This window comes from Palaemon carinicauda, chromosome 33, assembly GCF_036898095.1.
Source record: "Palaemon carinicauda isolate YSFRI2023 chromosome 33, ASM3689809v2, whole genome shotgun sequence".
NCBI classification, from domain to species: Eukaryota; Metazoa; Arthropoda; class Malacostraca; order Decapoda; family Palaemonidae; genus Palaemon; species Palaemon carinicauda.
The window spans coordinates 2,875,608-2,901,074 of NC_090757.1; the positions used below are offsets into that span (position 1 = coordinate 2,875,608).

Below are 25,467 nucleotides of genomic sequence, written 5' to 3' on the forward strand. Positions count from 1 at the left end.
CGAGCCAGGGAGGACAGGTGACCTATGAGACGCAGCCATGATTGGGCGGGAAGCTCTTCTCGCCTGAGGAAGGGTTCCGCCACCCTCCTCAGCCTTGCTATCCTGTTGTCTGATGGAAAGGCTTTGTGGAGATTGGTGTCTAATAACATGCCTAGATAAACCAGTCGTTGGGACGGCTGCAGAGAGGACTTCTCGAGGTTTACCACGATCCCCAGATCCTGGCAAAGACTCAGAAGCCTGTCTCGGTGTCGAAGAAGGGTCGACTCCGAGTCTGCTAGGATCAGCCAGTTGTCCAGATAACGAAGGAGACGGATGCCGTTCCTGTGCGCCCAAGATGAAATCAGGGTGAACACTCTGGTGAACACCTGAGGTGCTGTGGAGAGACCGAAACACAGCACCTTGAACTGGTAGGTTTTGTCGTCTAGGCTGAATCTCAAGTACTTCCTGGAAGACGGATGGATTGGGATCTGGAAGTACGCGTCCTTTAAATCCAGTGAGCACATGAAGTCTAGAGGTCTCACCGCAAGTCTGACCGTGTCCGCTGTCTCCATGCTGAACAGAGTCTGCTTGACAAACTCGTTCAGAGCCACCGCCTTGAGGGGGAACACGGTCTCGCCCCACACCGGTGCATTCCTCAGGAACTTTGCTTCCCGCTCGGGGAGTCTACGGGATAGCCTGTTAAGTACTGTCCCTCCTCCTCAGGACCCAGTTTGCCGTCAGAGACTGGAACGTGAGGAACTTCATTCCCTTCCCCCCGAACGGATCAGTTCCTGCAGTAGGGCCTGGTTCTCTGGTACCGAATGGTCGTGTGCTAGTTGGAACCCTGCTAGGGTGCACGCCCACCAGTCCAACCATGAGGTCACATTGACGATGTCCTGAGAGTAGTCCTCCATCATGGCGTCCTCCGCCTGCGAGAAGACCACTGAGGCAGTAAGGCTCCTTTCATCCATGTTGCCCTGGTTCAAGGTTGCGACGGCTTCTTCCAGAGTGCGGGGCCCTGAGTGACGACCGTCTGGCACACACAATTTCTTCTGGGTCCTTAGTCCAGGCAGGAGCTTGAAAGACCCTTGGGCTCTTAGGGAGTTCTTAGGCCCCGCAACAAACCGATCGACGTGCTCCATGCCCAGGGCAATGTCGGGCGCTAGGGGTAGAGTCAAGGATGGTTTCTGCTGCACAGGATTGTCCACCATCCTGCCCAAACCCGAAAACCAAGCCTGCTCCGATGAAGGTTGTGGTTCGTCCAGTCTGTGATGGTGCCGTATTAGGGCCAGGACCTTCCTGTATGAGGACACCTCGTCCGGGGAGCACTCGCCAAAGTCTAGCAATTCTTCTACCACCTGAACCTCCATGTCGGTAGTATCTTCGAACACGGAGGGATTCGTGGGAGTGGAGGTATCCCTTCTTTCTTGCCGGGTTAATGGAGCGGCTGTCTCCGTCACGGCTGGAGCCGCCGGGGCGGAGGTAGCCTTGGAGAACTACTTGTCAGTAGTGGCAGTGGCAGTTTCCGTGACTTGGACGGAGCCGGTGCTACAAAGGTAGTGGGAGCCGAGCTGCTGGTTCTCATCCGCGGTTGTCCCCGCAGGGCGGATGGAGCCGGTGACTTGGAGGGCAAAGACAAGGGAAAGTGTGCCAACGGCTGCACCCGACGGGCAGGCGGAGCCGAAGAGACACTGGGCAAGGTCGCGGAAGCAGCTCCAGCGGCCACCGAGGCAGGCACTGAAGCGGCAGCCACCCTGCTCGACCCGCAAGGGGGAAAAGCCACTCTGACAAATTTCCTCCTGGAAGAACTCTTCTTGCTCCTTCTCCGCGTGGTCTTCGCCTTCTTCCTCGCCGGGCCTGCGTAAGAGCTCGCTTTCCTTCTCCTGGACCTCTTCCTCTTCTTTCTAGTTCCCCGGTCGCTGGAGTCCTCCGACGAGGATGAGCTGTAGGACGAGGAACTGTCCAAGGAGGATGAAGAGGAGGAGGAGCTGTCGGAGTCCTCCGTATCTTCCACTACCATTCTCGGGGCTCGTTGTCTGGTTACCAGGGTGACAGGCTGCATAAAGTCAGACGGAAGCATTGCTGAGGGCACCGGGGGCATGCAAAGTGCGCCCCAAGAGGCAAACCAGCCCTCAAACTCCTCTTCTTGATGCTTGGGGGACCTGAACGTCCTTGGTGCCGTCCAGACAATGGAGTCGGGGTCCGACAAGCACGTGGCCCGCCTTTCTTTGTCACGCCCGCCCCCAGAACCCGCTGAACCTGTAAAGCACTACCACGATGGAGGGGTAGGAGCTGTTTCTGGCCTCACCCACACCGGGTCTTCACTGGAGACGGGTCCTGCGGGCACCAGGACCAGGACCTCGTAGGCCCCTCACAGACAGAATCCCCGATATCAGACTCATGGGGAACGGCAATGGGCTGTTTCCCCGCAACGGACTTACCTCGTCCCCTACTCTGGGTAGGGGAAGGTGAAGGAGAACCTCTCTCCGAAGGCGCTGAGGGCGACGTTAATGGCGAGGCGATGTCTGCCTTCTTAGTAGTAGACCGTTTAGGCGCCTTCTTTTTTGTGGCAAACAGTAGTTCCAGCCAGGACTCATACTCCACGCACGTGGAGGCAGTTATTACACCTACACGAGGCGCACATCGTGTGCGGGTCGACGTCAGTCCTGGACAGCCAGGCCCCGCAAGACTTACCAGCTTTGGGCCCGGCACAACGACGCTGAGATTCCATGATGGAAAAAATGGAACACGCAAGCAACACAAGTTACACAAGGAAAGGATAAGGGACACAAAGGGAACAAGTGGTGCACAAAGGATAGGGAACACAATGGAACACGTGGTACACAAGGCAGATCAGAAGGGATAAGTGAGAGAGAGTGGCGAGATGAGATCTACGCCGCGACCAGACACTTACTGACGACTCAGACCTAGCAGCGCATCGTCGCGCGCTGACCCCGGGTCGCCTCGGGGCGAGTATCCTTCCGCCCCGGAGCACCCCGACAAGGTAATGGAGAGAGGGGGAACTACGCAAAATTCTTGGTCGGTTAGGGAAGAGATACCAGATACTCCTAAGAAAGTAGTTCGAGGTAAGTACTACGTGTTGGAACAAACTGCAAGTTCAGGATGCTGACCCTTCAACACATAAAGACCCTGCTGCCAAAATGGGCGTACACAGTCTCCATAGACATGGCAGATACCTATTGGCATATTCCAATCAATCGCCAACTCTCCTCCTACCTAGGATTCAGGCTACAGAAGAAGAAATACGTCTTTAGAGCCATGCCCTTCGAACTAAATATAGCCCCAAGGATCCTTACAAAGCTTACAGATGCAGTCGTTCAACAACTACGCCTAGAAGGTGTCCAGGTGGTAGCCTACCTGGACGATTGGCTGGTGGGGGCAGCATCTGAGACGGAATGCATGCAAGCATCCAAGAAAGTGATCCAGTTCCTGGAACATCTGGGATTCAAGATCAACGTCAAAAAGTCTCGACTATCTCCAGCTCAGGAGTTTCACTGGCTTGGAATACATTGGAACTTACAGTCACATTCCACCAAAGAAGAGGAGAGATAGCGGGATCTGTCAAGAGACTACTGAAATCCAACAGGATATCAAGACACCAACAGGAGAGTGTGCTAGGCTCCCTTCAGTTTGCATTAGTGACAGACCCGGTGCATCAGGAGTCTGGAGAAGATACGCATCAAACGCTTGAAGAGATCTAAGAAGACCGATACTGACTCGACTACGATCACTTCTCAAGCCATGGTCGAAGGCCAAGAACCTGAAGAGGTCGGTGCCTCTGCAACCACCTCTACCTTCAGTCATCATCCACACGGACGCATCAAAGGAAGGATGGGGAGGTCACTCTCACCAACAGAAAGTCCAAGGTACTTGGTCCTCTCTATTCAAGACCTTCCACATCAACATTTTGGAGGCCATGGCAGTCTTTCTCACTCTGAAGAAATTGTCCCCTCGCCATTCAGTCCACATAAGACTGATTCTGGACAGCGAGGTGATAGTGAGATGTTTGAATCGTCAAGGTTCGAGATCACCCCAAATCAACCAAGTGATGTTGGCCATCTTCCGCTTGGCGGAAAAGAAGAGATGGTACTTATCAGCAGTTCACCTTCAAGGGTTCCACAATGTGACGGCGGACGCTCTATCCAGGCTCACGCCGATAGAGTTAGAATAATCCCTAGACTCAGGATCATTCTCCTTCATCTTACGTCAAGTCCCAGGACTGCAGATCGACCTCTTCGTGACGAGCGACAACAAGAAGCTACCTCGTTATGTGGCCCCATACGAGGACCCTCTAGCGGAAGCGGTGGACGCTATATCCCTTGACTGGAACAGATGGACCAGGATTTACCTGTTCCCTCCAACCAACCTTCTGTTGAAGGTCCTCAACAAGCTGAGATCCTTTCAGGGAACAGTAGCCCTAGTGGCTCCCAAGTGGCCGACGAGCAATTGGTTCCCACTAGTATTGGAATTGCAGCTGAGGCTGGTCCCTCTGCCGGTCCCAGTTCTGACTCAACAAGTACAGAAGTCGACTGTCTTCGCTTCATCGCAGAAAACCCAAAACCTTCATCTCATGATTTTCTCTCCTTAGCAGTTAAGAAAAGGTTTGGGATCTCGAAAGACAGTATAGACTTCTTAGAAGAATACAAGTCTAAATCTACCTGAAGGAAATATGAGTCGTCTTGGAAGAAGTGGGTTGCTTTTGTCAAGGCAAGAAGATCAAAAGAGATCTCAACAGATTTCTGTTTATCCTTCTTTATTCACCTTCATGGACAAGGTTTAGCAGCCAACACGATAACAACGTGTAAATCTGCCTTGACTAGACCTTTGCTTTACGCCTTCCAAGTAGACTTATCCAATGAAATCTTTAACAAGATCCCTAAGGCCTGTGCTAGACTTAGGCCTGCAGCCCCTCCGAAGCCCATCTCATGGTCCTTGGATAAGGTCCTACACTTTGCCTCAACAGTGAACAATGAGGACTGCTCTCTGAAAGATCTGACTCAAAAAGTTATATTCTTGTTTGCTCTAGCCTCGGGGGCCAGAGTTAATGAAATAGTGGCCCTTTCTCAGGATGAGGGCCATATTCATTTCACAGAAGCGGGAGAACTGAATCTCTTTCCCGACCCAACGTTTCTCGCCAAGAACGAGCTACCTACCAGAAGGTGGGGTCCCTGGAGAATCTGCCCTCTGAAGGAAGATGTCTCGCTGTGTCTAGTAGAGTGTCTAAAGGTCTATCTTCGTACAACTTCAGACTTCAGGAGAGGACAGCTCTTTAAAGGAGAAACATCGGGGACAAAATTGTCCCTAAAACAACTAAGTGTAAAGATCACCTACTTCATTTGCAGAGCGGATCCTGAGAGTACACCCGCAGGTCACGATCCTATGAAAATTGCTTCGTCCTTGAACTTCTTCCAATACATGGATTTCAAGCGTCTTCGCTCGTATACTGGATGGAAGTCATCCAGAATGTTTTTTAAACACTAAGCGAAGCAAGTGCAAGAGTTGAAAAGGTATGTGGTGGTGGCAGGAAGTGTACTAAAACCTGTCGCTTAGCGCTGCGAGGAACAGTGAATTGATTGGGACTGTTATGTATAGGGTGTACGTGTTGACACCTTACAGTGCAACACGTAAAGTGAAGTGTCACCAGGGTGACACTATGGACTGTTCCAGTTACTAAAGGTGAAGAAACATAGAATTAACACTTGTGCCATGTGTTTTTACAGTGTGAAAAGAGAGTCATTCACAGAAATGCATATTAGAAAATTTATTAAATTTTCAGTTTGGTGGCATTTATTAGTTTCCTTTCAGGTGAAACAAGTATTTCTGGTCTTGTATACATTTTTATGTTTCTTTGTTTTCACTAACATTTTTAGTGTTACTATATAATGTATGTTGAATCACTATTTATTGATTACCTATAAATAATTGATTGGTATTTGCGTCTTATTTCGCCCCAAATTTAAATAAATAAGATATGTCTGAGCATTATTTATTTATTCCTTTATAATCTGCATATTAACATGAGAACAATTGATATAACTTTGTTCTTACATGAATACAAACCTTTTCTGCCTATGCATACTTTGTTCCTACATGGATACAAACTTGTCTGTTGTTGCATACAGCTAAGCCTGTATGCCTTGGATGCTATGGTGGCTTATGTAAACCTTTGTTCGTATTGGGAATACAAACTTCGACTGGTTTTACATACAGTGAGATGTATGCTTTTGTCGCTAGGTTTGTTCATATGGGATATGCAAACCTCAAGACTTTTCCCGGGTCTGGTATGACTCTTCCCTGCAGGGGGCAGGAAGCACTAACATAGTTCATGATTAGATGTAATGACGTATAACGGTAATGTCATATGTCTATAAGGTCTGAGCGACCAAGGAAATATTATCTTGAGGTTAAGGCACATTTGGAAATCCACAGATACATTAATGCTCTGGTAACCTTCCATCAGGACGACATGGCCTGAGCCCAAAAAACGGATTTTGAGCGAAGCGAAAAATCTATTTTTGGGTGAGATAGCCATGTAGTCCTGATGGACCTGCCCTCCTTTCTATGAAAAGGCCTTGGCAGGATCCCTCCCGAAACTACTGAATCTGTAGCACCTTGCTCAATGCTACAAGGAATAAACATGGCGGTGACGATGGCGCCATCTCGATACTGAGATAGTAACGAAGGAAGGGTACCTTGATAACGGCTCCCCTTCTAATTTTGCCACTTTCCCCCTCAAAGCGAAAACGCTATTCGGGGTGAAGATTGCTACGTCCCCTTATATTATGCGATATCCTTAAAGGAAACTTTAAGGATATTCGTGCCAGGAGTTAGAATTCTGGAGACCTTAAGGTAAATTCTCTGGGAATATCACTGTAGTCAAATATACCCTAGGAAGCTACCTAAAGGAACCTTCCATCAGGACAACATGGCTATCTCACCCAAAATTAGATTTTTCACTTCGCTCAAAATCCGTTTTTTAATCCAAAGTCGATAATTTAGCCAAAACACCTAGTTTTTCATGCAGAGAAGGCTAAGGCAGGAGTCAAGTTTCAAGCGCCCACCAAAGAAGTTTATAATATGCACAGAGTTGGTTTGTATTCTTATGAAATTACAGGATGATGGACAAAGGAACAAAATGATTAAATGAGGAAGAAAAAACTTTAACTGACTAACTCATGAGGGAAAGTGAGTTTATTTAGACAAAATAATAGGACCTTTAAATAATTTTTATAATTCATAAAAAGGCTAATGTGTTCTAGGAGCTGATATGATTATAAGTTCAATAAACATAAAAGTAGCATCTTGTAGATCTGTGGGCATCAATATGTTACTGGCTTAGTGCTAGTCCTTTTAACATTTAAAAGGAAGGGTATAGAGACAGGCCCATAGGAAAATTGTCTAAATAACTACCTAGTTCAGTCTCCCTATTGAAATTAGGGAACAGAAGGATCTGTAATGCGTGCTACGAGTTGATAATTATTCCATTTGCTGAACATAAGGGTAGCTTTTGGACTTTAAGAGATTGTTCAAAACAAGGTTAAGGCTCTAATTAGGAGAAACTTGGATGGCATATTTTATATCAACATTTTTGACAAGAGACTAATCTGTTACTCTGTCCTTTAAAAGTGGTCAGAAAATACCTTACGAGAAGGGCTTCACAGCAACCAAAGGTCCCTAACCTCTTCTTAAGCACTGGATGCACCGAGAAGATTCCCTAGAACACAATATCTTTTAGGTTGTGGGAGGCTATTCTTAAAGTGTATAAATCCTCAGAAGCACCACCACCAGGGGCCCCTCCTAGAGCTCATGACGTTTGTAGCCTTGCTGCAACCTTGGCGGTCCACAAAAAACCAGCCAGTGGCCAAAGCTCTTAGTGCATGGGTCTGGAAGGGACAGACCACCTTCACAGGCCACTACCTGAAAGACTGTACCCATAGATCCTTGGATACTTTCTCCTTAGATCCTATCGTTGCAGCTCGGCAACTAATATAGGCCAAGCTCTTACAGGACTCTTGACCTACTGTCATGGCATCAATTATTCTCTGCATTGAAAGGGTATGAACGTGAGCAAGTTCGCTTCAGCCAGTGGAACTAGGATTACCCTCTCTGGAAACACCCTAATACAGGTAAGAATAACAAATATTTACTTTATACTGTGACTTACAGCTAGAATTAGTTTCATGATGCCTGTTCATACATGGGAATAATCTATTTGGGCAGGTTCATCCTTGCCAAGATCCTTGAACATGATGTGTTGTACAATGCTAGTGGCATTTTTTAATTTATATCAGAAGCAGGTCTTCTTAATGCTATTTAACTTTTATAACATATTTACTTTCCTGATTTTAATTGAATATTCTTTTAATCGTTATTTATAATAAACGATATTGGCGTCAACGACCTTTGATGCCAGGATGCCAGAGTACTTCAAATCAATTAATCAATCTATTTGGGTCAATGACTTTGTTATGCTTTGACATTGTGACCCTGCCTTTTTACAAGCCAGTCTGGTTGTCACATTTATATATTCCTGTACTATATTTATATATACCTTTATGCTGACAAAAATTTTTGTGCTTACCGATCATGATATACAGCTAGATGGAGACCCGTTTTTAACTTGGATTTCCTCCCTCCTGAGTATGACTCTACATATAAATAACTCAGAAGTATAATATGCTACAAATTTTTAATGCACTTAGTATTTTTCCTAGCTATACAAATCTGAGTAATTCATCCAATGGTCTCACCTCATCCATCCCACAATTCTTGACTATGAGTAGAGTGACTCGGCCTCACAGTAGCTCGTGATGCTACCCAGCCTTGGAGTTACCTAGTAACCTATTATATACTGTAGTTACCAGTTAGGCACCTTTTTCTTTTTCTGGTTGTAGTAAATTGACTTAAGAGTTAACCCCATATAAAACACTCAGGTTTGTATAGCTAGAAAAAATACAAATTGTATTAAAAATTTGTAGTATTTAATATTATCCGAAATGATTGTTAATGTGTAACATTTTATCTAATTCTGAAATACAGTTAGTTGGAACATAAAGGACTGCCTTGATTATATAAAAATATACAGTATATCTAATAGATGAGCTTTTTACTCTGTCACTGACACTACGCAACAGTGAACAGAAAGTAATCTGGGGGAAAAGGACAGAAAAATGTTATGGCTATATAACCATAAGTAATCTTTCCTGAACTTGGAAGGTAAAAATATTTCCAGGTTTTGCATATAAGTTAGGATAAGTTAGCCTTTTTCTTTTGAAGTGGATCTGGAGAACCAAAATGCAGCGCTGACATTAGGAACTAGATTTCTGAGTAAAGGAAAGTGGGCCATCAAGAGGGATTTCTATAACTTACACCAATTATCAACTGTCTTGCATATTTATAACTATATGAACAAAATTCGTACTGTGTCATAAATATCAGTAATTTTATCATAAACTTAAGCATAACACAAAACTACCAGTTAACTATCTACAACAGAAGTGCAACTAATCCAATCCTTCTTATATTCATCAAATGCTTCTAAATATCATAATGAAATACTAATTCCCAGGAAGTACTGTACTTGAAATGGCCTACAGCTTATGAAGAAAAGTGGAAAGGGAAATAACCTGCTACTAGCTCAAAATCTTTTAACAGTACTAAAACCTCAAAATATTAAAAAGTGTGAGTTTCAGTGTATTTTATCGAAAATCTAATAAAAGGCAAGAAAACAATAAAAAACACGAGACAAAGAAATTGGTTCCAACCAATGACATATCACTCTCCCAGAGAATGTAAAAAATAAGTGAAATTTTCATCAACTTTAGCTACAAAACAACACAAAATGTGGTTTAGTCTATTGCCACTTTTTCCTTACATTTAAAGTATATTAGACTAGGAGTTGTATCTTTAAAATCAAATGGAACTTAACATCCATATCATTAGAAGATACAGTACAACAAATTATGAAACCCATATTTTGCATAACATCTAGAAAACATTTTACAGTTTAGCAATACTTGTATCTAGAAGGTCTTTGAATTTGTTTGATTTTATAATGATTATTACTGAATGTAAATACCATTCCATGCGTAATCAAACTGAAAACATGTACTGTATGATCAAGCAATGAAAATTGAACAAAAATAAATATTAAGATGATGGTAAGGAAGCTCTTTTAAACAAATTGCATATTGGAGCCATAGGTTTGTCCTACCTAATTATCATGAGGTGCAGGTTACAGTAAAAAAAAGGATCTATTTTGCATATAATTGATTCCCAGGTTTTGCTAGTCTTACCTCGAAGAGCAGCTTCATGTAATGGGGTGGAAAGCAGTAAGGGTGGGTTAACGGCAGCTCCCAGATTAAGCAGAAGCTTAACACACTCGACACTTCCACCAGCACAGGCATCACATAAAGGAGTGCTGTTATCTATACTCTGGGCATTAATCTGAAGTAAAGCAGTGAATGGAAGTTTCATTAATATAAAAGTAAATACAGTACACACTTCCAGCAGCATAGGCATCACATAAAGGAGTGCTCTGAGTATTGAGCTGGAAATAAAACAGTCAGGTAAAGTTTCATTTCAAAGTAAATAATATATTAGAGATATATGAGTAAATATTGTGGTTATTTTACTAATTATGAATATGACAAATTCGTAGATAATTTGTATTTTTCCTAACTATACTAACCTTAGCTATTTTATAGGGGTATTACTTTCGGCGTAGCTGAAACGACGAGCCATTAATTTTTAATGAAGGTTAACTACCCACACCGCTAATTAGCGGGAGGTAGGGAGGGTAACTTGCTACCGCTCCCCCTCACACAACCTGTGATTGAGCTCACTTTGCTTGGAGGTAGGACTTCAAGGGAGATAGGGCTGGCAGGCAAGTTTGGTTAAATAGCTAAGGTTTGTATACAGTAGTTAGGAAAAATACAAATTATCTACGAATTTGTCATTTGTTCTGTAACTGGAATACAAACCACGCTATTTAATAGGGGTGACTCCCCCATTAGGAAGGGTGGACGTCCCAGCCAATCTGGCTTTTTGGCTTTACCCAGGGGCTCCTTATTTGAGTGTGTTGGCACTCAAGGAATAAGGAGTTCCTGGGCCTCGCTAAAGCCTTGCTACGCAAGGTTCACGGCCTACGCAAGCTGTGTGTGAAGGTATGTAGAAATGTGACTCGTCCTAGAAAGTTATTCCGAGTTCTTTAGATGGGAAAACTGTGCACTAGGACTTTCCCAATACCACCTCGTTAGGGTATGGGGACGCAACAGTATTAATCTTAATACTAGTTACACAAGGGAGCATGGTTTTTCTGCAGTGGTTTGAGGTCAGCTATTCAGAGAACCCAGGAAGCCTCCTTTCCCAAGAGAGGGGAGAATGAAGAAAATAATAGGGGCCATTAAAACCTTTTCATTCATACACAGTAAAACTGGGTAACAATGCCCTCAACCTTCTGCTACTTGTCCAATAAGGAGCTTGAGGTTTTAAACCAGCTGTTGTGCAGCCACCACAGGACCTATAGAAAATGTATCGAGTCTCCTGTGGGTCACGCCTTGCAGGTAATGGGATGTGAATGTATTTTGAAGTTTCCACACCCCAGCTTGAAGAACCTGCGTCACTGAGTAGTTTCTTTTGAAGGCCAGGGACGTAGCTATGCCCGACATCATGTGCTCTGGGGCGACGTGACGGAGGAGGGTCTGGATTCAGTGCATGGTCAATGACCCTGCGAATCCATGCTGAGATGGTGCTGTTAAAAAGCCCTCTTTGCCTTTATCAAAGAATACCCTGGCTTTTTTTCATTAAGGATTATAATAAGGGAAACTCTCCAAGATTGTGAGTAAGAAGTTTTCCCTATCCTTAAGGTAAAACCACACGAGGTTAGAGCTGTAGCAATTTCTATGACTTACAAACACAATAGGTCAATGATGTCAATTTTGGAGCCTACTTTCTGACGAAGTAAATCAATCTTCACAGACTGCTATCTCAAAAATGTCCAGACCCAGTATGAGGATTACTATTCCCTGGGTCCGTACGTTACCTCCAGCTTCGTAGTTGAAGAAGGGTCTACTGCCTCTTCCCTATAACTTAATATATACACTTGCCTTTTTTTCTTGTACTTGTTCACAGGTTGTTTGCGAGGGTTGTCGCAGCCTTCCGTCAGTCTCTAATGCAAGTCAAGTTAGTTTTAATGCGTTCAGAGTTTGTCTGTGAGGCTTGTCGCAGCCTGCCGTCAATCTGGGATGCAAATCAAATTAGTTTTAATATGGAGTAGGTGGTCAAAATCAGTATCCTTGGCTATGCCAGGTTTGCAAGGGTGGTGGTCTAGCCACTCTAAGGGTCGTGGACTTTGTGGCAGCTCCAAGAGACTTTTCAGCCCCCTGAGTGGATCGCTGAGTCTCTTAAGGAACGCAGGCGAAATGAGGCAGTATCGTTGTGAAGCCAGCTTCCTTATCAAGTTGTAATGCCAGAATCAGTATCCTTGGCTATGCCAGGTTTGCAAAGATGGTGGTCTAGCCACTCTAAGTAGTCGTGGACCTTGTGGCAGCTCCAAGAGACTTTTCAGCCCCCTGAGTGGATCACCGAGTCTCTTAAGGAATGCAGGTGAAATGAGGCAGTATCATTTTAAAGCCAGCTTCCTTATCAGGTTAGAACGCCAGAATCAGTATCCTTGGCTTTTCCAGGTTTTCAAGGGTGGTGGTCTAGCCACGCTAAGGTCGAGGACCTTGTGGCAACCCTAAGAGACTTTTACAGCCCACTGAGTGGATCGCTGAGTCTCTTAAGGAATGCAAGCGAAATGAGGCAGTATCATTGTGAAGCCAGCTTTCTTATCAGGTTAGAACCAGATTGTCAGTACTACTTTTGTAGTTATTAATAATTATACGAATTCCCAAGGGGATGAGGTTTTCAACCCACCTCCAACTGTGTGAATCAGCTATATATATGTAGCTACCAGGTTAGTTATATATTTAAAAATGGTATTTTTATTATAAAATAAATTTTTAAATATACTTACCAGGTAGTTACATATATAAAAGGGCCCTCACTCCTCCCCTCTGAAAACAGAGACATCAAATTTCTGAAGATGCTGGGAATGGTTCTAATAACCTACGAGTGATGGCGCTCATGTATGACCACCTACTGTCATGGCGGCGATCGCCACGAATTTTGAATTTCTGTCGTGCCGCGTCGAAACGCGGGATTTAAGCTATATATATGTAACTACCAGGTAAGTATATTTAAAAATTTATTTTAAAATAAAAATACCATTTTTGGGTGAGATGGCCATGTCCTGATGGACCCGCCCTCCTTTTCCATAGAAAAGGCTTAGGCAAGATCCCTCCTGAAACCACTATATCTGTAGCACCATGCTCAATGCTAGAAGGAATGAGCGCCATCTTGGAGCCTCGTAATAGTACGGGAGGAAGGGTAACCTTGATAACGACTCCCCTTCTATTTTCGGCACTCTTCCCCCTCGAAGCGAAAACGCTATTCGGGGTGAAGATTGCTATGTGTCGTATAAAGATATACGTCCCTTGATTTTATGCGATATCCTTAAGAGAAATTTTAAGGATATTCGCGCCAGGAGTTAGAATTCTGGAGACCTAAAGGTCAATTCTCTGAGAATATCACTGTAGCCAAATATCCCTTAGAAAGCTACCAATAGGAACCTTCCATCAGGACGACATGGCCATCTAACCCAAAAATAGATTTTTCGCTTCGCTTCAAAATCCATTAAATACTATTTCATTTTTTTAATAAAATAAAAAGATTGTTCCATAAACACATACTTTAAATTAAAAAAGATTTAGTTTTATTCTGTGTTCTGTGCTAAACTGCCAGTGCTTGAGTCAAGAATACTGAACTGCACCATTTATTGAATGCAGTATAATTAATGTTCTATCTTATTATTCACAGTGGAATTTTCCAGTTTACTGTTGTACATTTCACAAAGTACTGTAAATGTACAAGGGTTGATGACTAAACATTTGCTATTCATACCTATATTCTGTGCACAAACTATTAGACTTTGATAAATTTTTCACTTAAAAGAATTTAAGTCTTGCTGAATTGTTTCACTTAATCAAGTTTACTTATTTTGGTTATACAAAGGAGCACACAAAATTATGCCATAAAATTTAACTTAAATACTATACAAATATTAACCTACCTTTGTGATTGTCTATGCAAGGCAAGGAATGACAACATTGATCAAAATTTAAAAGCACAGCAAAACAGCCATAAGGTTAACAACAACAAAAAAAGCCATAACTTGCAATTAATGTTACAAGATAAATAAAATCATTCTCAAATTAAAATACACAACCTGTTTATTTTCATCTAAAAGATTATATGGCTACCTCATATACAGGACGATGGTGAAAATTCACTTACTTGGGTCTAAAAAAGAAAAGAGAGGGAGAGAAAGAGAAATAATCATACTAAATAATCATAAAGAACTATGACCAGAAATACAGTACGAGGTACATTAATTTAAAAACCATGTTAAATAATAAAATAAATGTCAAGTTTAATCTGAGGAATACTACTGAACACATAAATAAACCATTCTGATATGAATCAGAAATACTGCTAAGAAACTTACATTATATAAAGTATTACAATACGGTATGGAAAAGACTAAAGTATATAGTAATACATTATATACACCATCAAAGTTTTCTAGTGCTCTGGTAAATACTTTACCTGCAAGTGATAATGATACTTAATATAAATATCACACAAATGATATGACTGAAGGTTAAGATAAACGCTTTTATATAATAAAAATCTAGGGACCCATGATCTTACTGTAAAGTTTATCCCTGTTTTATCTGATAAGAACAATAAATTTAATAAAAAAAAAATACAGCCCCTGATATTCAGGGGAATGAGAATGCTAGAAAATTAACTATATATTGTAGAATATCAGTTAATATCTCTATATCATATCTGTAGATTTTAATAAAAAGTCCCATCTGAATAGGTAATAAGCACCAAAAGATTCATTATAATCTTCTCAAAAGAAGTGCATTCATGAATAAAATGCTTTGCCTTAATTTTTAGAATAGAAATATGATATTTTAAATATAAAATAAATTTTTGAATATACTTACCCGGTGAATATATAATAGCTGAGCCTCCGGCGGCTCGACAGAAAAACACACAAAAACTCGCGAGCGATCACTATGAAGGTTGCGGGTGTGCCCACTAGCGCCAACTATCGGCCAGATACCGCATATACATGTAAACAGACCCAATTTTTCTCATCCCGCTGGGTCTCTTACCCCTTTAATTTATATATTCACCGGGTAAGTATATTCAAAAATTTATTTTATAATTAAAATATAATTTTTAAATATTTAACTTAGCCGGTGAATATATAATAGCTGATTCACACCCAAGGAGGTGGGTAGAGACCAGAGTTAAATATGTTTACATTGTATAAGCTAAGAGTTTTTTCATTTTGACAGTTATCAATATAACAAAACCAAAATAAATAGGTACCTGGTAAGGAAGTCGACTTAGACGATTACTCTGCCTTGTAAGTCTGTCTTCCTTACGGAGCCCAGCGATCCTCTTAGGATGCTGACAGACTCCCAGGAGCTGAAGTATCAAGGGCTGCAACCCATACAACAGGACCTCATCAAACCCCTAATCTGGGCGCTCTCAAGAAATGACTTTGACCACCCGCCAAATCAACCAGGATGCGAAAGGCTTCTTAGCCTTCCGAACAACCCATAAAAACAACATTAAAAACATTTCAAGAGACAGATTAAAAGGATATGGAATTAGGGAATTGTAGTGGTTGAGCCCTCACCCACTACTGCACTCGCTGCTACGAATGGTCCCAGTGTGTAGCAGTTTTCGTAAAGAGTCTGGACATCTTTCAAGTAACATGACGCGAACACTGACTTGCTTCTCCAATAGGTTGCGTCCATGATACTTTGCAGAGATCTATTTTGCTTAAAGGCCACGGAAGTTGCTACAGCTCTAACCTCGTGCGTCTTAACCTTAAGCAAAGATCGGTCTTCCTCACTTAAGTGTGAATGAGCTTCTCGTATTAACAATCTGATAAAAAATGACAAAGCATTCTTTGACATAGGCAAGGATGGTTTCTTAACCGAACACCATAACGCTTCAGATTGGCCTCGTTAAGGTTTAGTACGAGTTAAGTAGAACTTAAGAGCTCTAACAGGGCATAATACTCTTTCTAGTTCATTGCCTACGAACTCCGATAAGCTAGGAATATCGAAAGATTTAGGGCAAGGACGAGAAGGTAGCTCATTCTTGGCTAGGAAACCAAGCTGCAGAGAACAAGTAGCTTTTTCTGACGAAAAACCGATGTTCTTGCTGAAGGCATGAAGCTCACTGACTCTTTTAGCCGAGGCCAAGCATACCAGGAAAAGAGTCTTAAGAGTGAGATCTTTCAGGGAGGCTGAATGTAAAGGCTCAAACCTGTCTGACATGAGGAATCTTAGGACCACGTCTAAATTCCACCCAGGTGTAGCCAAAAGACGTTCCTTAGAGGTCTCAAAAGACTTAAGGAGGTCTTGCAGATCTTTATTGTTGGAAAGATCTAAGCCTCTATGCCGGAAGACCGAGGCCAACATGCTTCTGTAGCCCTTGATCGTAGGAGCTGAAAGGGAGCGAACTTTTCTCAGGTATAAGAGAAAATCAGCTATTTGGGCTACAGAGGTACTGGACGAGGATACGGAAACTGACTTGCACCAGTCTCGGAAGACTTCCCACTTCGATTGGTAAACTCTAATGGTAGACGCTCTCCTCGCTCTAGCAATCGCACTGGCTGCCTCCTTCGAAAAGCCTCTAGCTCTCGAGAGTCTTTCGATAGTCTGAAGGCAGTCAGACGAAGAGCGTGGAGGCTTTGGTGTACCTTCTTTACGTGTGGCTGACGTAAAAGGTCTACTCTTAGAGGAAGACTTCTGGGAACGTCTACCAGCCATCGAAGTACCTCGGTGAACCATTCTCTCGCGGGCCAGAGGGGAGCAACTAACGTCAACCTTGTCCCTTCGTGATAGGCGAATTTCTGCAGTACCTTGTTGACAATCTTGAATGGTGGGAATGCGTAAAGATCTAGGTGTGACCAATCTAGGAGGAAGGCATCTATATGTATTGCTGCTGGGTCTGGGACTGGAGAGCAATAGATTGGAAGCCTCTTGGTCAGCGAGGTTGCAAAGAGATCTATGGTGGGTTGACCCCAAGCCGCCCAAAGTCTCTTGCACACATCCTTGTGGAGGGTCCATTCGGTTGGAATTACTTGACCTTTCCGACTGAGACAATCCGCTAGGACGTTCAAGTCGCCCTGGATGAACCTCGTTACTAGGGAGATGCCTCGATCTTTTGACCAGATGAGCAGGTCCCTTGCGATCTCGTACAGAGTCAATGAGTGGGTACCTCCCTGTTTGGAAATGTACGCCAAGGCCGTGGTGTTGTCCGAGTTGACCTCCACCACCTTGCCTCGAAGGAGATTCTCGAAGCTTATCAAGGCCAGATGAACCGCCAAAAGCTCCTTGCTGTTGATATGCATGCTCCTCTGACTCGAGTTCCACAGACCTGAGCATTCCCGACCGTCCAGCGTCGCGCCCCAGCCCAAGTCCGATGCGTCCGAGAAGAGAACGTGGTTGGGTTTCTGAACTGCCAGGGGAAGACCCTCTCGTAGGCTGACATTGTCTTTCCACCAAGTCAGACAAGTCTTTATCTTTTCGGAAATCGGGATCGAGACCGCCTCTAGCGTCTTGTCCTTTTTCCAGTGAAAAGCCAGATGGAATTGTAGAGGTCGGAGGTGTAGCCTTCCTAGCGAGACAAATTGCTCCAGGGATGACAGCGTTCCTACCAGACTCATCCAAAGCCTGACTGAGCAGCGTTCTTTCTTCAACATCTTCTGGATGACGAGCAGGGCTTGATCTATTCTGGGGGCCGACGGAAAAGCCCGAAAAACTTGACTGTGAATCTCCATCCCTAAATACAGAATAGTTTGGGATGGGACCAGCTGTGACTTTTCCAAGTTGACTAGGAGTCCCAATTCCTTGGTCAGATCTAGAGTCCAATTGAGATCCTTCAGACAGCGATGACTGGAAGAGGCTCTGAGAAGCCAGTCGTCCAAATAAAGGGAGGCTCGGATGTCCGATAAATGGAGGAATTTTGCCACATTCCTCATAAGCCTCGTAAACACGAGAGGAGCTGTGCTTAGGCCAAAGCACAGGGCCCGAAACTGGTACACCACATCGTCGAAGACGAATCTCAGAAAAGGTTGGGAGTCTGAGTGAATGGGGATGTTGAAGTAAGCGTCCCTTAGGTCTAGAGAGACCATCCAGTCTCCCTTTCTGACCGCTGCTAGGACTGACTTTGTGGTCTCCATGGTAAACTTCGTCTTTGTGACAAAGACATTCAGAGCACTGACGTCTAGCACCGGTCTCCAACCTCCTGGCTTCTTTGATACTAGGAAGAGACGGTTGTAAAACCCCGGTGATTGAAGGTCCGAGACTTTGACCACCGCTCCCTTCTCTAGCAAAAGAGACACTTCCAGTTTCAGGGCTTGTCTCTTTTCTTCCTCTCGGTACCTGGGAGAGAGATCGATGGGGGACGTCGCTAGAGGAGGTCTGCGTACAAAAGGGATATTGTACCCCTCTCTGAGCAACCTCACAGATTGTTGATCTGCGCCTCTCTTCTCCCAGGCTTGCCAGAAGTTCTTGAGTCTGGCACCTACTGCTGTCTGAAGTTGCGGGCAGTCAGACTGTGCCCTTAGAGGACTTGGATCCTTTCCTCTTTCCTCTCTTCCCTTCGGCACGAGCACCTCCCCTGCTGGAGGCTCTGCCACGAAAGGGCGGGATAAACCTGGATGCTGGAGTGTCTATCCTAGGTCTAGCAGACAAGGCAGGCAAAAGGGGAGCTTTGCGAGCCGAGGACGCAACTAAATCGTGGGTGTCCTTCTGCACTAAAGACAAGGCAATTTCCTTAACCAAGACTTCAGGAAACAAGCACTTAGACAAGGGCGCAAAGAGTAGCTCAGATCTTTGGCATGGCGTCACTCCTGTAAAAGAAAAGGCTGAAATTTTTCTAGTTATTCCAGAGTTCTACATTTAACAAAAAATTAAATGTAGAACCCTTGGTGTGGAGTGTAAAGAAATATCTTTATGCTTTTCGTATATTTTTGTTTGTATTGAAAAGTACATTATGTCTTTTGTTTACTTTGGTGGTGGTTGGAACTATGGGCATTTGTTTAATGGTAATTTGTTTTATAACTATAGGATAATTTCTGACTGTTTACTATTGAGCCTGAATAGTTCTTTAAACTGACTGTTTGACAGTTAGATATCCACTCACTGTGCCTTTTGAGTATTTATATTCAGCGGTCCAGAATCCAGAGGAGGCAGATTCCAGTAAGACAGATTCCCAGCGGGGTAGAGTCAGAGACCAACACTGAAAGCAGTCCGGAAAGGAGATTTTCTGACAATTTTTTTACACTGAAGATTTCAAGTGTCATGGAGCGATAAACTCAACCTAGGCCGAGCGATAGGACTTCATGTTCGGAGAGAAGCAACACGAGCAACTGGACTTATCATCTATCCACGAAAGACCAGGATCTAAAGAAACGTAAGTCAGTTGAGAGACCTTATGCAGGCTCAATAGGATTGATCTGTTTCTTAGATATAATTTACGCTTGTCATAGTTTAAATTATGGTCGCCAACACGTCGAAAAAATTAAAGTAAAGGATTTTAGCATTGTAATTACCATTATACTTGTGCCTTTGGTTTGTAAACTAATAGTGTTTCATTTTGACTAAGATTAACTACGAACGTAATTTATATATTGTTTTTCTTATTTAGTAACGAGTGTTCATTTACGAAATTTACGTTTTCACGAAGCTAGCTTGCTGAATTTCATTCCCTTCACGTTAAATTTGTCGATTAATTTCTTACGTTAAATTGATTCTTTTCAAGAGGTGTATATTCTTTTTTATTATTATTTTAGGTCCTTTACATATGGTAGATGAGTTACTGTGGAGAGGAAGTGGTGCATACATCCGGAGACAGCTTTTCGGGTGATTTCCTCTCAAGACGAGAAACGGCAGTTCAACATTTATAATTTCACTTATTAAACTCAATAGTTTTCTTTGTCTTTGGTTTAAATCCTCACTGTCAATTCATAATTTTTACCATAACTCCTGCTGACAGAAAAGAGCACAGAGACTCTCGTTTCTTAAGGACTCCGGACGTGAATGAAGCGGCAAGCTCGTTGGACCCATCGCGGACGGCCTTGTCCATGCAGGACATAATGAGTAAGGAAACATCCCTATCGGCAGATGAGATTTTCCTACTCAGGGCTCCCAAACACCAGTCCAGGAAGTTAAAGACTTCAAACGCCCTAAATATGCCTTTAAGAAGGTGGTTCAGGTCCGAGGGTGACCAACTAATCTTCGAGCGTCTCATGGCAAGGCGGCGGGGAGAGTCTACAAGACTTGAGAAGTCGCCCTGGGCAGAGGCAGGAACTCCCAAGCCGAGAACTTCTCCCGTGGCATACCAGATGCTCGATCTAGACGAGAGTTTAGATGGGGGGAAGGCAAATGCCGTCTTCCCTAAACTCCTCTTGGTCTCTAACCAATCGCCTAACAGCCGTAAAGCTCTCTTGGATGAGCGAGAGAGAACGAGTTTCGTAAAGGCAGGCATGGTAGCAGGAACGCCTAAGACAAACTCGGACGGCGGCGAACGAGGAGCCACAGAAATAAAGTGATCAGGGAACAACTCTTTAAAAACAACCATGACTTTTCTAAAGTCCAAGGATGGTTGAACTGCTTTAGGCTCATCTAATTCTGAAGGCTGATCCTCAAGCTGTGGTTCAGCAACGTCCTCATCTGACAGTTCCTCATCCGATAACTGATGAGAAAACGGCAAAGGAGTAGGCAACGTTTGACTCGCAGAGTCCGGTCGCACTGGTGCATACGTGACGGAGCAGGACGCAGCGTCCTGGAACTGCTGAACAGTCTGGGAACTGTCAACAACAACAGGTGCGCGAGGACGCACAGCGTCCACCCGAGACTGTTTAGACCGTCTGGGTTGTGCAGTCAACACCATACCGGGTTGCGGAGGTTGACGCACCGCGTCAAAACAAGTCAACTCTGATGGTTGGTGAACGTCCTGAACGTCACCAATCGCATCAGTGCGTTGCCTAACGTCAAAGTGCGGCTGGAAATCCACACTGGGTCGCATCGGTGGAGGTACAACCCCAACTGGTTGACGCGAGAAAGCAACATCCACGTCAACAGGACGCACAACAGAACGCTTGGATGGCTGATGGCCAGTAGGTTCAACGGAAACCTTCTCAGCGTTGTAGTCCTCCATCAAGGACGCAAGCTTAGACTGCATGTTTTGCAGTAACACCCATTTAGGGTCTACGGAAGCAGGTGCGGTAACAGACGGGGTTAGCGAATGAGACGGCACAACTTTGCCTCTCTTAGGCGGCGAGCAGTCATCAGATGACGGCAACGGGTCCGAACTGTCCCAGTGGCTACATCCGGGACGTTGGACTTGTCCTGAAGGGACCGACTTACGTTTTAAAGGTCTAGAGACCTTGGTCCAAGGTTTCTTACGTGAAACACCTTCGGACGACGAGGTAAAAATGGGCTCTCTCGTCTTATGGTAGGGGCGATCTTGACGAGATACGCCTGATACCAAAGAGGGAACGTCTGTTCGCTGATCAAGGCCTCTCGAACCCATAAGTCGTACGACATTGCTTCTCCCCTGGGCTTGGGAGCTTGCAAGAGGTCCCGGACTAGGTGGACGACAGGCACGAACAGACGAACCCTCGGTCGCAACACTGTTCACAACACTTTGCGTAACACTAGGCACTTTGACACTTTCCGCCGTGGCACTTTGGCACTTGAGTTCCTTCACGTCCGCCATGAGTTGATTCCGGTCACTTGCTAAAGCCTCAACTCTCTCCCCCAAGGCATGAATAGCACGCATCATGTCTTGCATAGACGGTTCCTGAGTGCTAGGAGGGGGGTTAGGAACAACCACTACAGGGGAAGGATTAGGTTCAGGGGCATGTGGAGAGGAAAAATCTACAGACCTAGAAGAACTTCTCCTTACCCTATCTCTCTCTAGTCTGCGTGTATATTTATCAAATTCGATCCAATCGAATTCCGAAAGGCCCACGCATTCCTCACACCGATCTCCCAATTGACAGGTTTTACCCCGACAATTGGAACAAACAGTGTGAGGGTCGAGAGAAGCCTTTGGAAGACGCCTCTTACAGTCCCTAGCATTACACTTTCGAAACTTGGGAACTTGAGAAGGGTCAGCCATTTTGAATTAGTCAAGGGAAAATTCCAAAAAACGATCTAAGTCATCAACAATTAATCCGATTCAAAAAAGAGTTCAAGGATTTATTTGAAGAAAAACACCTGTACTGCGAAAGCTCAAACCAAATTAAAGTACTTCACCAAAGATGATGGGAAAAACTCCAGGTTCTACAGCGAGTAAAAGTACGTCTTGTCGACACGTCGACAGAGAAGAAATTGAAGGTTTTGTTTACATCAGAGAGTGGTATCTGGCCGACAGTTGGCGCTGGTGGGCACACCCGCAACCTGCATAGCGATCGCTCGCGAGTTTTTTATGTATGTGTCTGTCGAGCAACAGAGTTGCAGCTATTATATATTCACCGGCTAAGTTAAATATTTAAAAATGATACTTAATATAAATATCACACAAATGATATGACTGAAGGTTAAGATAAAAGCTTTTATATAATAAAAATCTAGTGACCCCTGATATTCAGGGGAATAAGAATGCTACAAAATTAACTATATATTGTAGAATATCAGTTAATATCTCTATATCATATCTGTAGTTTTTAATAAAAAGTCCCATCTGCATAGGTAATAAGCACCAGAAGATTCATTACCATCTTCTCAAAAGAAGTGCATTCATGAACAAAATGCTTTGCCTTAATTTTTAGAATAGAAATTAAGATTTTGTACATACCCATCATACATATACCAAGGCACTTCCCCCAATTTTGGGGGATAGCCGACATCAAACAAATGAAACAAATGAAAAAGGAGACCTTTCCTCTCTACGTTCCTTCCAGCCTGATTTTGTATAAAAGGAAATTACTTTGAAGTCTTCTTATCACAGTAATTATACACTTACTTCCTGTCAATTCCCTTTTCCTCCAAAACATTTTAAACATTACGTCTGACTAAATAATGCATTATCCTCAACAATTAATAAATTAAACTGTCAGCAATGTAATTTTCTAAACCCAGAAGGCATTGGGTAATAAATCTAACTCCAAAATGTTAAGTACAGTACATATATATTTTATAGGTAGTAGGTTGGCCAGGGCACCAGCCGCCCGTTGAGATACTACCGCTAGAGAGAGGGGGTCCTTTGACTGGCCAGACAGTACCATATTGGATCCTTCTCTCTGGTTACGGTTCTTTCCCTTTGCCTACACAGACAACGAATAGTCTGGCCTATTCTTTACAGATTCTCCTCTGTCCTCATACACCTGACAACACTGAGATTACTAAACAATTCTTCTTCACCCTAGGGGTTAACTACGGCAATGTAATTGTTCAGTGGCTACTTTCCTCTTGGTAAGGGTAGAAGAGACTCTTTAGCTATGGTAAGCAGCTCTTCTAGGAGAAGGACACTCCAAAATCAAACCATTGTTCTCTAGTCTTGGGTAGTGCTATAGCCTCTGTACCATGGCCTTCCACTGTCTTGGGTTAGAGTTCTCTTGCTTGAGGGTACACTCAGGCACACTGTTGTATCTAGTTTCTCTTTCTCTTGTTTTGTTGAAGTTTTTATTGTTTATATAGGAAATATTTATTTAAATGTTGTTACTATTCTTAAAATATTTTATTTTTCCTTGTTTCCTTTCCTCACTGAGCTATTTTCCCTGTTGGGGCCCCTGGGCTTATAGCATCCTGCTTTTCCAACTAGGGTTGTAGCTTAGCATTTAATAATAATAATAATAATAATAATAATAACAGTGGAGTGTATAAAAATAGCTAAAATGTCTCACTTTTTGTTACACAAAACTTTTTCTGTACTGAAGAGACATGAATATGCAAGTCCATACTCATGTGCTATCTGGGATGATGACTACTATAATAACCTTCTAGCTCTGACAATGGATACCTTTCTTAATGGGGGAAAAAAAATGTTATTTTTATTAATAAAATAAATTTTTGAATATACTTACCCGATAATCATGTAGCTGTCAACTCCGTTGCCCGACAGAATTCTATGGAGGGATACGCCAGCTATCACAATACTAGAAGGGGGTGTATTTACCAGCGCCACCTGTGGCCAGGTACTCAAGTACTTCTTGTTGACACCTCCTCAATTATTCCTCGGTCCACTGGTTCTCTATGGGGAGGAAGGGAGGGTCGATTAAATCATGATTATCGGGTAAGTATATTCAAAAATTTATTTTATTAATAAAAATAACATTTTTCAATATTAAACTTACCCGATAATCATGTAGCTGATTCACACCCAGGGGGGTGGGTGAAAACCAGTGTACAAGATTAAAGGATAGCTAAGTATCCCATATTTCATATAATCAGTTATCCACAATAACAATGAAATAATAAGTACCTGGTAAGGAAGTCGACTTGAACCGTTACTCTGCCTTTAATAAGATCGTCTTCCTTACTGAGCGCAGCGTTCCTCTTGGGAGGCTGAATCAACTCAAAGGTGCTAAAGTATACAGGGCTGCAACCCATACTAAAGGACCTCATCACAACCTTTAACCTTGGCGCTTCTCAAGAAAGAATTGACCACCCGCCAAATCAACAAGGATGTGGAAGGCTTCTTAGCCGACCGTACAACCCATAAAAAGTATTCAAGAGAAAGGTTAAAAAGTTATGGGATTATGGGAATGTAGTGGCTGAGCCCTCGCCTACTACTGCATTCGTTGCTACGAATAGACCCAGGGTGTAGCAGTACTCGTAAAGAGACTGGACATCTTTGAGATAGAATGATGCGAACACTGACTTGTTTCTCCAATAGGTTGCATCCATAACACTCTGCAGAGAACGGTTCTGTTTGAAGGCCACTGAAGTAGCCACAGCTCTCACTTCATGTGTCCTTACCTTCAGCAAAGCAAGGTCTTCTTCCTTCAGATGAGAATTTGCTTCTCTAATCAGAAGCCTGATGTAGTAAGAAACTGAGTTCTTAGACATTGGTAGAGAAGGCTTCTTGATAGCACACCATAAGGCTTCTGATTGTCCTCGTAATGGTTTTGACCTTTAGATAGTACTTAAGAGCTCTAACTGGGCAAAGTACTCTCTCCAGTTCGTTCCCCACCATGTTGGACAGGCTTGGGATCTCGAACGACTTAGGCCAAGGACGGGAAGGAAGCTCGTTTTTAGCCAAAAAACCGAGCTGTAAGGAACATGTAGCCGTTTCAGATGTGAAACCTATGTTCCT

At 43.4% G+C, this 25,467-nt stretch overlaps 1 protein-coding gene across 2 annotated transcripts in view; it reads right to left on the reverse strand.

The window, feature by feature from the left end:
* The window catches only part of LOC137625819 (ankyrin repeat and SOCS box protein 13-like), an 83,070-nt gene that overhangs the window by 41,334 nt on the left and 16,269 nt on the right, over positions 1-25,467 (reverse strand). For both annotated transcript variants that reach the window (XM_068356696.1, XM_068356695.1), the window contains exon 3: positions 10,296-10,446. In XM_068356696.1, coding sequence (XP_068212797.1) covers positions 10,296-10,446 — 151 coding nt within the window. The remainder of the gene's footprint in view (positions 1-10,295; positions 10,447-25,467) is intronic.